The sequence below is a fragment of the Grammomys surdaster genome, unplaced genomic scaffold, assembly GCF_004785775.1.
Source record: "Grammomys surdaster isolate TR1022 unplaced genomic scaffold, NIH_TR_1.0 217, whole genome shotgun sequence".
In the NCBI taxonomy this organism is placed as follows: domain Eukaryota; kingdom Metazoa; phylum Chordata; class Mammalia; order Rodentia; family Muridae; genus Grammomys; species Grammomys surdaster.
This window is the reverse complement of record NW_021604662.1, coordinates 554,090-571,782: the sequence shown is the minus strand read 5'-3', so window position 1 is coordinate 571,782 and position 17,693 is coordinate 554,090. Positions and strand designations below refer to the sequence as shown.

General features: G+C 39.7%; 1 protein-coding gene across 3 annotated transcripts in view; it reads left to right on the top strand.

Annotated features, from left to right (window-relative positions):
- Adgrg2 (adhesion G protein-coupled receptor G2) overlaps positions 1-17,469 on the top strand; it is a 61,398-nt gene extending 43,929 nt beyond the window's left edge. For 2 of the 3 annotated variants that reach the window (XM_028772682.1, XM_028772681.1), the window contains 11 exons: positions 965-1,108; positions 2,100-2,222; positions 3,059-3,104; positions 3,211-3,314; positions 4,122-4,243; positions 5,451-5,719; positions 7,447-7,546; positions 8,445-8,728; positions 11,098-11,199; positions 12,212-12,364; positions 15,769-16,206. In XM_028772682.1, coding sequence (XP_028628515.1) covers positions 965-1,108; positions 2,100-2,222; positions 3,059-3,104; positions 3,211-3,314; positions 4,122-4,243; positions 5,451-5,719; positions 7,447-7,546; positions 8,445-8,728; positions 11,098-11,199; positions 12,212-12,364; positions 15,769-15,953 — 1,632 coding nt within the window. In that variant the 3' untranslated portion in view covers positions 15,954-16,206. Of the gene's footprint in view, positions 1-964; positions 1,109-2,099; positions 2,223-3,058; positions 3,105-3,210; positions 3,315-4,121; positions 4,244-5,450; positions 5,720-7,446; positions 7,547-8,444; positions 8,729-11,097; positions 11,200-12,211; positions 12,365-15,768 lie in introns of all 3 variants that reach the window. The other variant, XM_028772680.1, reaches the window with a different exon arrangement.
- Positions 17,470-17,693: the final 224 nt, after the last annotated feature.

The window sequence follows — 17,693 nt, the reverse complement described above, 5'->3', positions numbered from 1 at the left end:
AGGCGTGTTTTGTGTGCATGAGGCCCTGGATACCCCCCAGCATTCAGAAAACTATATAATTTGACTAGATATTCTTGTACCCATGTTAACCCTTTAATAACTGGATAGTGGATAGTGGAAAGTGTGTGTGTGTGTGTGTGTGTGTGTGTGTGAGAGAGAGAGAGAGAGAGAGAGAGAGAGAGAGAGAGAGAGAGAGAGAGAGAGATGAAAGTCTGTCTGTGTGTGTGTGTTTGGTATATGGCAGGGAATGGTATCTCCATGAAGGAATAACTAGGCAGTTGGGTGACCTATGCATGGAGATGAATTTCAACATTTTAAATTTTTATAACTACACTATGTGTATAATAATGCTGAAAATCAATCCTGCTTCTAGTGCTTTCTATCCACCCTTTAGTAGTGGTTCTCAACCTTCCTAATGCTGCGACCATTTGTTACAATTCCTCATGCTGTGGTGACCCCCCACCATAAAATTACTTTCATTTCCACTTTGTAACTGTAATTTTGCTGCTGTTATGGATTGTAATGTAAGTATTTGATGTGCAGTATATCTGAAATGCAACCCTCAAAGGGATTAAGGCCAACAGGTTGAGCACCGATGCTTTAGAGGGACTGGGGGCTAGAAACGCTAAAGTTAAACAAAGTCTTGCTTTTTAAGGTCTTCATTGTATAAGCACACCGCACAGATGCTCATGGTGACTGGCCTAGCACTTGCTTACTGACTTGGTGTGTGAACTGCTGTGGTCTCCTGGACCCTGCAAGTATTGCACTCTTTGACCATTTCTATGTGTCCTTAAAATGTTTCCTTTCCTGCTTGGAGGCTTCACTCAATCAGAGACTTAGAGGCAGAGCTGTTTTCTAGACAAATCTAGATCAAGGCCCTTCAGGCCCCTCCACATTGAGCTGTATTTTGATCACCTCATTGTATCAACTCAGACACATTTACTATCTCTTACTTGATCGCCAGGTTTCTCTGGAAAGCCAGGCTCCTGAGAATAGTATTGGTGCCATTACTCTGCCTTCATCACTGATGAGTAATTTGCCAGCTAACGAGGTAGACTTGGCTTCGAGAATTCAGTTCAATTTCTTTGAAACACCCGCCCTGTTTCAGGTACAGTTGCTACTTACTGGTTTTGATTTGGGTTTGGTTTGGAGGTGGGTGACTTAATTCTGCTTAATCATCACATATTCTTAAGCCTGCCACAAATCAAATGGAGTGTTGAAACCCTGTAGTTAATTTTTATCCACTCCCTACTCTTCCTGATGATAACTAACAGTTACCAATGCATTCATAGGACTCACAAATGGCTAAGCTCTGCCCTACAAACTTGCAAGTGTTGACTCTTGTCTTAGTCAGGGTTATTCCTGCACAAACATCATGACCAAGAAATAAGTTGGGGAGGAAAGGGTTTATTCTGCTTATACTTCCACATTGCTGTTCATTACCAAAGGAAGTCAGGACTGGAACTCAAGCAGGTCAGGAAGCAGGAGCTGATGTAGAGTTCATGGAGGGATGTTACTTACTGGTTTGGTTCCCTTGTGTGCTTGGCCTGCTCTCCTATAGAACCCAAGATCACCAACTCAGGGATGACACCACCCACAATGGGCCCTCCCACCCTTGATCACTAATTGAGAAAATGCCTTACAGCTGGATCTCTTCCAGGCATTTCCTAAAGGGAGGCTCCTTTCTCTGTGATAACTCCAGCTTGTGTCAATACCAGCCAGTACAACTCTAATCCCTATTCTGGGAGGAAGGAACCTACTGTTACTCCATTTTACAGATTAGGTAATGGAGACACAGGGAGATTCAGTAGCTTGCTCAAGGACACAAGATTTAAATGATTCATCTTGTGTCTCCCTTTAAAAATTCATGAGGTCCTATTGTATCAGCCGTACACTTCAACTTAGTATTTAGAGCCCTGGAGTAGAATAAGCTCTGCTTCTGGTTGTTGTCTCTTGAAAAAGTTACTTTACTACATCACAATTTCTAACCTACATTGTAAGTAATGTGTAGTCAAATAGTTCTTAGTGTCCTTCTAGGCATAAATCCCCCCATCATATTTCATTTCCAATTTCATCTTGCTGCTTCTTTGTGGTGCTAGGACCCCTCCCTGGAGAACCTCTCTCTGATAAGCTATGTCATATCATCAAGTGTCACAAACATGACCATCAAGAACTTGACAAGAAACGTGACAGTCTCACTGAAACACATCAACCCAAGTCAGGTGAGGAGATGCCTGTCTCATACAGACTGTGTTGGTAGGGCATGGCTGGAGACAGGCAATGTGTGTAAGACCACAAATTGCTTGTTGCTCTACAGAATTTTGACCTCCCAAATCATTTCATCTTTGACCATGTAGTTTCTGAGACAGAGCAATGCAAAAGCAAGTTCATAGCTACTGCTGAGTTTCACTGTGAGAAGAGCCGTGGCTGCAGATTTGACTCTCACTTCCAGACACCTCATCTCACATGGAGTTTCAACTACAATCTCACTTCTCAGAGTGTGCTCTTCAGACTTGCAACATAAGTGTCACCTGAGAGTTGACTAGACTTGCAAAGGCTTGGGTCCCACCTCAGGTCCCCTGAGCAGAATGTATTCCCTGCCCCTCTGGGCTGGGGATTGAACTCATGCCCTCATCAACTAGGCAAGTGCTCTACCCACAAAGTGGAGTGTATGTATATTTTTTAAAGAAGTTCCTAAGGTGATGTCTATGCATAATTGATATTTTAAGAAGCACAGACTTATACTGGGCTCATTTGCCTCTTAAGAATCACATAAAATAAGTCTCCAAAACTCAAGCATAAGATTATGAAGTTAAGCCGGGCAGTGGTGGTGCACACCTTTAATCCCAGGATTTGGCAGGCAGAGGCAGGACGATTTCTGTGTTTGAGGCCAGCCTGGTCTACAGAGTGAGTTCCAGGACAGCCAGGGCTATACAGAGAAACCCTGTCTTGAGAAACCAAAAAAAAAAAAAATTATGAAGTTAAAAATATCACTGATTTTCCCAATTGCTTTTTAGTGCAGTAAATTAATTAGCTATGACTTATCTTTCTGCTACAGGATGACTTAACTGTGAAATGTGTATTCTGGGACTTGAGCAGAAATGGTAGGTTCCAATTTTAAACCCTTTCAAGGTCTTAGTGAGGAAGTGGGGAAGTTGGTAAGTGACTGTGCCTTGCTGATGGGACAGATACTGCTCTTGATGCCAACAGGTGGCAGAGGAGGTTGGTCATCTGATGGCTGTTCCGTCAAAGACAAGAAGATGAACGAAACTATCTGTACCTGTAGCCACCTTACAAGCTTTGGCATTCTATTGGTAACATACCCAAACTCAGTGGCCTTAGATTCTAGGTCTGAGGGCTAGCTGGACATTATATCAGACTATCTACTCTACTTGGTGACTGGATAGATAAGCAGAAAACATAATAATATTGTGGCATAGTTATACACCAAAGAAACCACTCTTTTAATAACCAATATTTGAATGTAGAATATAAGTATTTCTTCACATTCTATTTTCACATTTGAATTTTCTCCTTTAAATATCAAGAGATTCCTATTAGAATGGGCAACACAAATTATTTGCCTATTGATACAGTTAAAATTTTTATAAAATACTGTGACATAGATTAATGTTGTTATTATTATTTTGTGCTGCTACCCAAGTGCTCTACTACTTAGCCACACCCCCTCCTTAAATGATCTCATTTAAACTTCCCAGCATTCCTTTAACACAGGGCATTTTATGGCAACTAGAATTAAGACTCTTGGTATTTGTTCATAGTCATAGAAGTAAGAAATATAAGAGCCAGGAGCCAAACATCCATCTTTAGGCTCCTAGTCCAGGGCTTCCCCAGTCACTATGATGCAGTAATCAAGTATATGAGCTTCTAGAGTCAGGCAGACCTCGATTTGAATTTTGCTTCCTCCACTTTCTAGCTAGGATCTCAGGCAGGTTACTGGAACTCCTTATTTTTACCTGAAGATGATTGTGCCTATCTTATAGATTGGTTGAACAGACTATGAAATTATTTATGGATACTTCGTATATTCAACAAACACAATAGTGATTCTTATGTATTTAAAATTGTTTGATCACTGAAAGCAAAATTTTATTTCCCAGGACCTATCTCGGACATCTTTACCACCAAGTCAAATGATGGCTCTGACATTTATCACATATATTGGCTGTGGGCTTTCATCAATTTTTCTGTCAGTTACTCTTGTAACCTACATAGCCTTTGAGTGAGTATCTATAACTGGACATTTGGTTTGTAAGATGCAGCTCTCACCTTCAGCACCAAAATGTATTATTTAAAAACTCTTTTCTTCAGCCTGCCCTGTCCTTTATACCTACCTGATATAATGTCTGAGTATGAAGTCTTAGGAGGTTTTGGTTTATATACTTCTGCCTTCTCCTAGTTTTTAAACTCACTAGGGACTGTGCCATGATCATCTTTGTACCCCAAATGGGTGCCTGGTACATCATCAGCAGTTAGCAGAGGAAAAAAGGGACAGTGACTGAGATTTAAGAGGTTACAGTTTAAAAGGGATCATACCAGAAGGGCTCCTCTTACCATTTTTAGGGGGGAATCCTAGTAGATGAATTAGTTACATCTCCCTGTGACATTACCTTTAGCAATAATTTAAACTCTTCTTTCCATGATCTGAATTTAAGTAATAGCATGAGATGGAGAATTCAAGTAATAGATGTTATGGGAATCTGACCATATATTTGAAGAGCTGAACATAGCAGCCTATCATGTGAGAAGAACAAGGAATACTTCTAGAAGTTGTTCAGGAGAGATGAGGTGGCTCCTCCTTGGTGTCGATTACACACTGTTTAAACCTGTGTGTCTATAGTCCGTGTGTAAAAGATCCTACAGAAATTGAGACACATTTTCGGAGCGATTGTCTCCTTAGTTGCTTCTCCTGTTGAGGCTGTTGAATACCTGACAAAGACAAAGTATGGACTGAAAGGTCTATTTTGGCTCCTAGTTTGAAGGTTCTGTCCATCATGACAGGAGCATAGGGATGTCACAGCATCAGGAACTGAGAGTGTTGAATGTGGGATGCTCAGACCGCTTTCTCCTTTTTATTCAGTCTAAGGCCCAACTCATGGAATAGTGCCATCCACATTCAAGGTGGATCTTCCCACCTTAGTTGATCTACACCCACCCTCAAAGCTGTGTCCAGACGCTTATCTCCTAGGTAATTCTAGGTTTTTGTTTTTGAAGTTGATGGTCAATATTCATTCTCACAATTTTTCAGTTTAGATTTTTCCTTTGTTGTTGGTTTTAATGTCCCCTGTACACTCACCCACTCTGAGAGGAAATCTATCTATATCAGCATAAGCTAATGAATAATTCACTTAAAACTCTGAGACAGCTGAGGAATATTCTTATACAAAGTTTGGCAGGCTATAATGCTGTATTTTGTCCTTTCATTTTAGAAAGATCCGGAGGGATTACCCTTCCAAAATCCTCATCCAGCTGTGTGCTGCCCTGCTTCTGCTCAACCTGGTCTTCCTCCTAGACTCCTGGATTGCGCTGTATAATTCCCGAGGTTTCTGCATCTCTGTGGCTGTATTTCTTCACTATTTTCTCTTGGTCTCATTCACATGGATGGGCTTAGAAGCATTCCACATGTACCTAGCACTGGTCAAGGTGTTTAATACTTACATCCGAAAGTACATCCTTAAATTCTGCATTGTTGGCTGGGGTATGTATAAATTTGCTTGAATGTTACCTGGATTTCCCCCCCTCTCCAGTGTTCTGACTTTTCGTCATTTAGGGACTTGGATCCCACTTGACAACTCTCTAAAGGAGCTTTGGACTCCTCACAGGCTGTGTTGTCTCCAGAAGAATCTCGCTGAGTCAGCAACCAGATCATTTCCCAAACTCTACTTTCTCCTTCCCGTTAAGTTCATGGCTCTTGGTGGCACTTACCAGTGAGCTTGGTTCTGGTCTCTTCAGTGAAAAAGAGTAAGCTGGTACTGCTTTCTCCTAAGAGTCCTCTAGATAATCCACAAGTATGTAGTGCCCTATTTTTTATGTAGTTTCACACTTCACTGAAGACAAGCCAATGAGGCAATTAGCAGCACCCAGAGAAAGACCCTGGCTGTAAATCATGGTATAGCATACCCCCATTTTGCAAGGCTAGAAAACAGCCCAGCTCGGCTTTTTCATTCTTTATGGATATCCTTTTCACTGGATTACAACCGTCAACACTCCAAAATTCCCTCTTCTTCAGTCTAAACAGCTTCTCTTGAACAACAGGACTGTAAACCTTTCCTTACTTGTCCACCTATCTGTCATTGTATCTTTATAAATAACAAAACACATAATTTCCCTCATTTGTCCCAAAAAGAAAGTTACAGCTCCAGGTATTTAGAGAAAGCTGAAATGTCAGGTATCCTTGTCAAGGACAGTTTCCTCCACCTCCATATCTTTCGTATGTCTTTGACCCTGAGGGTCATGAACATGCACAATGATCTGCAACTTCAGCTTCCAGCATTCTGCTCTTTAAAAGAAGTGTCTCATTAGGAAACCATCATGCCAGTATCTTTAGAGGTACAAATAAATTAAAGAATGCATTTGAATGTTTCAGGCACCTCAGTCGATCTATAAAAGGACTTGTAGCCATCATCATCGTCATCACTGTTTTATTTACCAGAGCAGTGATGCTGACTGCCTGGTCTGTGTGCAGAGTGGGGTAGCAGCACAGGGTTGGTGAGTGGTGGCATGGACATCTTTGAGGCACCTTTTCCTAGCCAAAAAGCATTTTGAACTGTCAGCAGCACTCTTTTGTTGTGCCTCCGTTTAGCAGAAGTACAAATGGAACCCTGAGAAAGCCAACATCATAGCAGTCATCAGCTGAGAGTCAGGGAAGACAGGTTTTTCCATTCATCATTAGGCTCCAAATAAGGAATTGTAGTTTTATAATGAAAGATTCACTGGGAGTTGCTTACTCTTAAATTTACAGTGCAGACATGAGTGAGTTCATGGTGGTGCTAGCTGCTGCAGGAGAGAAGCCTCGTGAACGCAGCACTTCATTTCCCACTTGTCTGTGTCCCAGGTGAAGGAAAGGAGGGCATCTCTATGGTTATTTATGAACCCCAGTAGATGGAGACTCTGCCTCAAGACAGAGCTTCCAAGATTGCTCTGGGTTTCAGGGGAAAGAAAATGGAGGACTCTGCAGGTAGTTTCTAGGGGACAGGACCACAGTGGAACAAATCACTTCTGCTTATAGTCTACTAGCCAAAATTTCGTTCTGGCTGCTAATGATGGTAGAAGCATCCATCCATGTGCCAAAAAAAATGAATAGAAACTGATTTGGTGACTAATCAGTCTCTGCCATGCCACAGGAGGGAAAATAGAATGATCTCCAGGTGTTGTTTCATCTCCTTTGTAGTCAGAACTGTGTGATTGATGTTTCCCATGTTCCAGGAATACCAGCTGTGGTTGTGTCCATCGTCCTGACTATATCCCCAGATAATTATGGGATTGGATCTTATGGGAAATTCCTTAATGGCACACCAGATGACTTGTGAGTACAAATTCATCTTAGGGAAGGCTCAGGCAACTAGAAAATTAAATTCCTCAAGAAGATGGAGGATCTAATCAGTCTGTGGGGCTACATCTATCATCTTAATAAAATTTTAAATTATTTTTAACAGGAGTTGTCATCATCATGTGTAATGAGATTAGCTAGTTGAAAATACCACACTACTATTAAGTAACAAATTAGGAGGAATTATTCTGAAGAAGTATACAAATTAGGGCAAAATATATTAAGACTGCTGATAAAAATGAAATGCTCACGACATTATATTAGCAAATACATACAGTTTTGGATAACTATAATTTACACAAGTGAAGATCTGAATGTTTTAAAAATGGTTTTAAGACAGGTAGTGGTGGCACACTCTAATCCCAGCACTCAAGAGGCAGAGTAAAGCAGGTCTCCTTGAGTTTGAGGTCTAAAGAATGAATTCCAGGATAGCCAGGCCTACACAGAGAATCTCTGTCTGGAAACATCAAAAATATTATTTTTAAAGATTCATTTTATTTATGTAGATATATGTGTACCACATGTGTGTGTTTCTATGGAGGCCAGACAGGGTGTCAGATCTCTTGGAGCTGAAATTACAGGTAATTGTGAGCTGGAGCTTGGGTCCTCTAGAAAAGCACCAATTGCTCTTAACCACTGAACCATCTCTCCAGCTTCAAAAATATTCTCAATTAACAAGTGTCCTAAGATAAACTCCTAGATTCTGTTCCCCAGAGATATAAGTGATTGTGGAGAAAAGCAGTCTATCTTTTTTTGTTTTTTATTTGAAGGGGGAAAACATTCTTATCAAAACATTTACAGATTCAGTTCGTCGCTTGGAGCAAGCATATTTTCACCATTATAATGTTTTCCTCCTCTCTTCTTCCCTATCCAGTTGCTGGATCAACAGCAATGTGGTGTTCTATATCACGGTTGTGGGATATTTCTGTGTGATATTTCTGCTGAACATCAGCATGTTCATTGTGGTCTTGGTTCAGCTCTGTCGAATAAAAAAGAAGAAGCAACTGGGAGCCCAGCGCAAAACTAGTATTCAAGACCTCAGGAGTATTGCTGGCCTCACATTTTTACTGGGAATTACTTGGGGCTTTGCCTTCTTTGCCTGGGGACCAGTTAATGTCACCTTCATGTATCTCTTTGCCATCTTCAACACCTTACAAGGTGAGCACCACAACATTAAATATGAACCCAAAGAGTTGAGTGGAAAATAAAAGGTACTTTCTTATTACTACTAAGAAAGTACCTGCAAAGTGCCCTATTTAGTGACTGAAAGTGTACTCCTTTCTGAACTAATTTATTTCTGAGAATAGGAGCTTTAAGGTCCTTTAAAGAAAGGCATTTTATTAATTTTGAGCAATGGTGATTTTTTTTCTTTTTCTCCATCTTCATCTCCTTGGAGGAACTGTACTGGAGAATCTGCCAATTACCTGGCATTTTCTTGTTTCCTTCCTTTCTATTTTTTTTTAAAACTAATATATGAAAGCAGAACCTACATACAAGAAAAACCCAGATACCATGTCACTATGAGAGTTCACCACTTGGACCTTGGGCTTAGGTTTGAGGTTTTGATTTAGAAACATAAAATGATAATGGGAAGATAATCAACAAACCCAAGTGGCAATGGTCTTGGCCATGGGCTGCCCTAAGCATGCCTGGGACAGGCTCGAAGGGTCTCCTTGAGTTCTGAACTTCTCATAAACACTCTCATTTTGGGACCCTAACAGTTGTATTCTTTAGAAGGACCAAATGACTAATTCCTTTTGGAGCAATGTCATAAAAGTCTTGTCAGCTGTTAATTTTTAATGGAAGTGCTTTGGCATTAAAAGCCCAGCAGGCTAATAGGTTTACATCAGAGAAACAATAAAGACTTGTCCCTTGGCTTCCCCTTCTTCCAACTCCTTTCCATTACATTCTTCTTGGCTTGTTTTCACGTTGCTTTTGGCTCCCATACTGCCCTCCTGCGATTCCATCAGGAAATAGATGATTTTGCTGGTTTTCAATGAAATCCCTCCCACAGGTGTAATTCTAATACTTAACTTGACCATAGGTTCTTATTTTATTTAAACAGAAACACACACACACACACACACACACACACACACACAGACACACACCCCTACACATGGCTGATATTTTTATCTACAACATACCAGTCGCTAAATTGTTTTATCCAGGTGTTATGCTATGTGGTATTAAATATAAAACAAAAGAAGATAAGAAAATTATATCAAGGGTTTCCGTTCTGTTTTGGGTTTTGTTGAGGAAGTGCTTTTCAGGCAGAGTATATCCTTCATGAATGTATTTAGCCATGGCTGGTATGCGATTTACCAGATTAGCCTCAGATACACAGTGATCTTCCTATCTCTGCTAATCCAGTGCTAGGATTATTTAGGCATGTGTCACAACCTTTGGCTGGAGAAAGGTTTTATATCCTAATAATGGGATACTAAAAGTAATAGATACTTTAAGAGAAAAAACATACTATGCAAATTCATAGTAATCATTAACATGAAAGCTATGTACCTCCCCTCATATGGTTTAAGAATCTAGCAAATTTGCCTCTTTTTTCCCCCCTCAATTTCCACAGTATATCATATTAGAATATAAATGACTAGAAGTAATTTGCTGCTTCTGTAAAAGAGAGCTAAGGCCTAAAGATAGACTGTGTGTATTTTTGTTCTGGTGCATATATCCATCCCTCCTTCCCACACATGTTATTCTCCATTCATGCAACCAAGGGAGCCTTCCAGGGTAGCACCAAGCAAAGGTGTGCCATGTCCACCAACCCTTGAGGCTTCCTCATATATACCACATAAGAATTAAATCTGATGTTTTAAAATGAAGATAAGTAAGCCTTGGGGGGGGTAGTGTATTCAGAATTCACCCATATGGTCCACAAATATTTACTAGCAAAAGCCTTGGGGATTTTAGCAGTGACAGTGCTGCATAAGGATTTCTGGGGACAGTGGTGGACAGGAAGTAACTCCAAAAGCCTGTTCACATCTATAGCTAGCTTTCCATGCTGTAACACCCTTGGGCTTTGAAGAGAGGCAGGAAGATGGTGGATACATAAATCCAAACACTGCAGACTTGATGATCAGAGCAGAAGGCCCCAAGGACTCAAACAAGGAACCTGCCATAGGAAAGAGGTACCTGAGACTCTGGAGAAGCTTCCATTTGACAGAACTTGGAATGAGGTTGCAAAACCAGGGGATCTGAGAGGTGGGAGCTGAGGTTTCAGATAGGACCCTGAGAAGATGGCTTTTGTTACCTGGACAGGGAAGAATGAGAGCAAGACCTGGGACAAGAGATGTGGATTTAGCTAGAAATGAAGTTCCATTTATAAGCACTCTATCTTACAAAGTTCTTCATTTAAAAAGCTTTGGATTTTAGATATTTTATCCAATTTATAAAATTTCACTTTGTCCATAACTGCCAAAGATGTCCTCTTTTGTGCAAAATAAATCCCCAAGATTCAGGTTTTATGCGGAACTCACTGTATAATGGTTTGGATTTTTCTCTCCCTTTAGGGTTTTTCATATTCATCTTTTACTGTGCAGCAAAAGAAAATGTCAGAAAACAGTGGAGGCGGTATCTTTGTTGTGGAAAATTACGGCTGGCTGAAAATTCTGGTAAAGATTTGCTTTCATTTTTTTTCTTCTCTTAAATCTCAAGAAAATAAATGTGTACATTAAGATGAAAGCAATCACTGCCAAGGAGTTGTCAGATCTGGAAAGTGGGGGAACACAACATCCACAACAGAAAATGCTGTTCAACATTACTGGGTAAAAAGAAAGGGAGTGAGAGAAAAAAAATTGCTACCTGGGAATTTTGTGAGCAAGAGAGTTAGTAGGCTGAATGCTTCTTCAATGAAGCGACAGTGACATTTTTAGCATTTGTTTCCTATTGAGTGTATGGTTTTCATTTCTCAAAGTAATTTTTAATATTTTCCTTCATAACATTTTAAGGCTTGACTCACCCCTTTCTCCACAGGTCCAGGTTGTCAGTGGCTTTATTTGTTAGCTGGCCAGACTTTGTATAGAAGCTTTGGTTATTTTGAAGTTATTTTGAATGCATTTGGTTATTTTGAAGTTCTTTTCACATAGTCCTGGTTGGCTAGCAAAGCAACAAGCTCATTATTTTTTTTTTCTTTTTTCTTTCTCTTTAAAACAACAACAATAAAGTCCTGTTTGAAAAACTAGCTTCCTTCTGCATGAATACCACCTTCCAGTACCTGATAGGTACTGCAGTCTATATTTAGAAAATGGCAGTGTGTGTAGATCAGTTGTTTGTATGGATTCAGGAACAATTACCACGCAGAGTTGACTTATGTTCTTGTGAGGGCAGAGGGAGAGGCTCTGGGACACTTCCTAAGTCGGTGGCTATTTCCAGACAACCCAGTTAGCTCAGCCCTTAGTTCCAGGAGGACACAGGTTCTTCTTAATGAGGCAGTTATTTGCAAGGTAAATACTTGCAGTGGAGCTGAAGGTGCCCCTTATAATGACAGCTTGTAAAATGTGTGAGTTCTCTACAAGATCTTGAAGTGAGAATTCAATTGCTAGAACTTGTTACACTGTGACCTATCTCTTGCGTTTGAGCTTCAACATACTGCCCTGTTTTTCTGTAATGCTTATTCTGCTGTAGACTGGAGTAAAACTGCTACTAATGGTTTAAAGAAGCAGACTGTAAACCAAGGAGTATCCAGCTCTTCAAATTCCTTACAGTCAAGCTGTAACTCCACTAACTCCACCACACTCCTAGTGAATAGTGATTGCTCAGTGCACGCAAGCGGGAATGGTATGTATGTCTGTCTCCATATAGTGTGTTTCAAGCCAGCATTTATTTTTTTTGAGGTAGTTCTTTTTGCAGAGCAAACTGGAAGATTACACCTATGGCTACTAGATCAAAATAGAGTTTTCGGTAACAGTCAGAACATATTTATAAATTCAAATGTATTTATTTTAGAGCAAATAACAATGACATTTTTAAAAAAGAAAAGATTCAGTTTTCCACCATGGGAATTGACCATAACCTAAAAGAGATTTTCTTATGTTCAAATCCTAATTTAAATATTGCCCAAAGGTTTCATTTAGTACTGTACTGTTTCTGTAAGAGCAGTACCTAAATTACCAAGCAATATGATTTTTTTTAAAAAAATCCTATCTATTAGCCATGTATATCTTTAGCACTTTGAAACCTTCTTGTTTTTCTCTTTTCATGTTTGTTAACCCTTTCCCACAAGGTGGCTGCCTTGTGACAACACCCAAGTCCCCATGAATATATCAAATGCTAGAAGATGGATTGTGAGCAATATTGGCCACTATCTGTGTCACTCATACATGCAGCTGTGCTTCTTTTACTCATTAAGTCTAGAATTTCTAGCTAAAACTTCATTACATTTTCTTTCTTTCCAAGACTGGGCTGTTCGTTACTCATAAAGCTTATCTTACTTATGTTTGCCTTCTTCTGCTTCTTAATATACCTTTTGCATTTTATTATAAAAAAAATCCTTGTGATGTGCCAGTACATTTCTCCTTCCAATGAACAGTTGGCCTTTATCCATTGTTTTAAGATATTAGTTCTTTCCATTACTAATTCAGATCAGTTTGTGAGACAGTTCATGTCTCAACCAAATAGATTTTTTTAGTCTCATAAAGATGAGGGCTTCTGATAGTTTGAGTTTAAAGAATACAATTGGGGGTTGGCTGGGGAGATGGCTCAGCGGGTGCCACACAAGGGTGAGGACCAGATCTCCAGAACACACTTAAAAGCCTGATGGGTGTGGTGAACTTGCTGTAATCCTAGCACACAAGAGGCAGATGGAGATGGGAAACAGCTAAGTAAACTGGCTAACCAGACCAACTGAAATGGTGAGCTCCAGATTCAGTGAGAAACCCTGCTTCAACATAGAGAATGAAGAGTAATCCAGGGAGATACTCTCCATCAACCTCAGGCTTCCACATGCATGCACATTACATGTGCATTCGTGCACTCACATGAGCTTATATACATGCTAACATGCACATGTATACATACCACATATGAAATTTTACACAAAGAAGATACAACAGGAGTCCTTGACATCCAGACCTTTCAATCTCGGGCACAGGTGACATATGGGACTAGATAACTCTTTTTAGAGAATTACAAGATGTTGAATAGCATCCTTAGCCTCTCTATCAAGTAGAACCAGCAGTGTTCTGCCCTAATTTGCAGCAAGCAAAAATGCCCCTAGACAATGTCCTCTATGGGGACAGGTAATAAAATCTTCTTTGCGAACCACTGCTGTAAAAGATAAGACATTACTGCCTGGTGCTGGAGAGATGGCTCAGTGGTTAAGAGCACTGACCATCCTTCCAGAGGAACTAGAATCAAATCCCAGCACCCACATAGCAGCTCATAATTGTCTGTAACCCCAAGATCTGACACCCTCATACAGACATATACATTCAGGCAAAACACCAATGCACATAAAATGAAAAAATTAATTAATTAAAATTTAAAAAAGAAATTGCTGCCACGTGGCCTTACATCCTCACTGTCAATACCAAGATTAAAGTTCTGGGAACTATGCCAGCTTGCCATATGAGGAATGATTCATTGTAGGTCCCTAGAATAAAGACAGGGAGATGAAGGCTGGTTACTAAGAGTGAGAGAGCAAGTTGAAAGGCGTGTGATTAAAGGATTGAGGTGGATCATCCAGAAGCCTTAGACTCATGTATGCGTTGGGGCAAGGGGAGCTCTTGATCCATAGCTAGAGTTTTCCATCTTCTGAAAAGGGCTTGGAGGTGATGCTTCACCTGCCTAGCACTACCAAAAAAAAAATGCTGTCATTTTTCAGGTAATCATTTTGTAGAAGCAGGTCCATTTTGGCACCGCTGTTTGACACAGCTAGTTTTGATATCTGACAGTAAGTAGGGGGCACTTTGCAGTCAACAGAATGGCTAAGTGTTTCCAAAAAAAAAAAAAAAGATAATGTGTCTGTCAGATGAACATCTCTGACTTGTCATCCCTCACCCCGGATGAGGAATGGCACTGGGAATTTCAAAAAAGAAACTGGCAGCTGAGTGCCTTATTATACTGGGGACAAATTGTTCCTCCAACCAAAACGTCTTCAAACCAAAATGCCTAAGTCAGAACAGCTGCTTCAGACAGGCACACGCCCTGTTTGAGCTGTGGTACAGATGAAGCTGTGTTAGCCACATCCACTGCCTCTTTTGCACAAATGTGACACATATTTCAGTCTCCAGCTTCCTTACAGCCATTAAAATTTAGTATACAGTGCCACAAGCTAACACTTTGGAAGCAACCTCAAGTGTTCCATCCATCACTTTTGAGATATAGAAGTTTAGGCAGGGCATTTAATTTCTACCTTTGTCTTAACATCTGTTAAATGGGATCATAAATAGCACCTGTCTCTTAGCATTAACTATGTGAGACTATGTATGATGTGTAGTGATGTTTTCATCATTATTGTGATTGTATCATGAAATAACCAATAGGCTTATTATTCAGCTTTGCACATGGCCTTTCAAAGCTATAATGATCAAAAAGATGGTGCTAAGTAGCTAAAAGCTAATAGATGCTGTGTCCTGAGGTTCCGAGGCTGCTAATGATAGGGAAGTCTAGGTCTAAATCACAGTTACCACTGAATACCCTGCTGTCCCCCTCTTAGGTTGGAATCAATGGCTTCCTCATGCGAAGCTGTGCTATTGGGATTGTCAGAAGAGAGATTTAGAAATGGCTACAGCGAGATGATTTCGTCTTGCCATGACTGTAGCTGGTTGCTTTGAACTTATCTTCTAATACAAAATTTCATTTCATAGGAATTGTAGGAAACCAGAAGCCTATGTGGTTCCCTACTGGATCTCTGCTAATCTTAAATATTATTGTAGGTTATCTTATACACAGTTTAATTCAATATGTTCAATTCAATTAAATCTTAGAAAATGAGACCTTGAAAATAAAAAACACCTTGCTTTGCTCTCCATTTTGACTGTTTCAGTTTTTAAAAATTGTCACTGAAATTTTGTTTCTGATCAACCTCTAACTTGTCACTGACATTAGGGAAAGAATAAAAACAAAATATGAAAACATTTCTGGTGTTCCTATTTAACATTAATGTGAAGATGATACTTGCTTGGTCTTGAGTACTTTCTGTGGATACTTCATGAGACCGACTTTGATATTCTCCTATCTAGGCAATGCATCTACCGAGAGGAATGGGGTTTCTTTCAGTGTTCAGAATGGAGATGTGTGCCTTCATGATCTCACTGGGAAACAGCATATGTTTAGTGACAAAGAGGACTCCTGCAATGGTAAAAGCCGGATGGCACTCAGAAGGACTTCAAAACGGGGAAGCTTACACTTTATTGAGCAAATGTGATTCGCGTCATCTAAAAATCAAAGCATGATGTTGATGGTGTGAAGTGTCCAGTTTTCCTTTTACGCAATGTGAGATGTATGAAAATCGCTGGTTTTCTACTCAGCAACCTCGAAAGGAACATAAGTTAATTGAGGGCAATAGTTACTATCGGAAGAAGAAGAAACCATGCCATGATTATGGTTTCTAGACATTTGCAATTTCGTTTCATATCTCTCATTTGCGAGGGGATTAGTGTTAAAAGAACAGAATAAGATCCAGGAAAAGAAAAATGAAAGTTTGTTTCCAGACACATTTTAAAGAGGATGTTATAACAGCCTAGAAAAAAAAGGAAAGAAAGATGTTTACTTCAGACTGTTGGTGAGTTTAGTTGTGCATGCCTTTTTTGTATATAAACTAAATTCCAATGATCCACATGTCAAAAATCTTAGCTCTACCTTTTTATATTTATTTTCTACTGTGTAAATTTATCCTTTTGTAGAATCATGGTTGCATCGTCTTCTCTAATGTGATAACTTACTAGTGACTTGTAAACCTCCTTTTGGAGTTCATATAGGATGTGAAATTCAGAAACTTTGCTGAAATCAAGAAATAATGATAAAGGCAGACTGAACAATTATAGACAGTGCCACAATTAGCTCAGAAAGTGCCTTTGAGCAATCAAGAAAAGGTGTCCCCACCGGGCAGACACAGCCTTATGAGCTTATGGTTTGGGACACAGTGGGACCACATTTTAGCCCTGATGATTCTCTTGGGTACCTTATGCAAGATCCTTACGCAGGGAATGACTTGTATGACTATATTTGAGATTAAATAGTGATACCAATGGCCAGACTTCATCCCTACTGATCAGATTATAGAATCTCTACACCATGGTTGTTAGAGGATAAAACTATAATCTAAACCATGTTGGAAAGATTGTGAATGTGGAAAAGATATACACTGCCACTTCTCCAATACCCAGAGCCTTTCAAAAGAGGGGATCGGAGTAGGATTACTTTTCAAGAGTGTATATATGGCAAACAAATTAGGTCTTTAAAAGACAACTGCATGGTACATTATTGTTGCAACTGCTACATTCTGGTTCAGTCATACTTGTATCTATTTTTAAAAACATGTCAAATCTTGAAGCGTGTATAGTGACAAGGGGGAGCAGCTACTGGCAAGAATGAACTATCCTGTGATATTGTTGTTTGTATGTAATAATATATATCCAACTCTGATTGTCCTAGTTCTAGAGGGCCTATCCTATTTCTCACCGATACCCACTTGAGTGGTGTCTGAAGCAGTGTGTTGATTAGGAACATTTCAGAATCCTTTAGTTAGGTCTTTCGCTAAGGCTCCCTTGCATATATTTCAAGTAAATGTTGTATCCAGACTAACCACAGTAGTAACATCTGTTTCTGTGTGTGCTCATTTGTCTTTGCAAAGATTTTTTTCTCCAAATTATTTAATTATTTTGTATTTATATGTTACAATTGACAAAACTGTTAAAAATCAATAAAATAAATTTGCAGTTAAGTCCTTTAAGTTTGGTTTGCAGTCTCTTCCCCCAACACCCACCCCCGGGCAGCATGGTATGGAACGGTAGGATATACCTTCTGAAGATTTGGACAGTGGAATTAGAAAATGGCTTGTCCTGCTTCATGAGAGTGGTTTCCGAGGGCTATGCTCTACCTTATGTTACTCTTTCAAGAGCTACTCTTTAACATGTGTAGCCACTGACCTTTAGAAAATGTATGA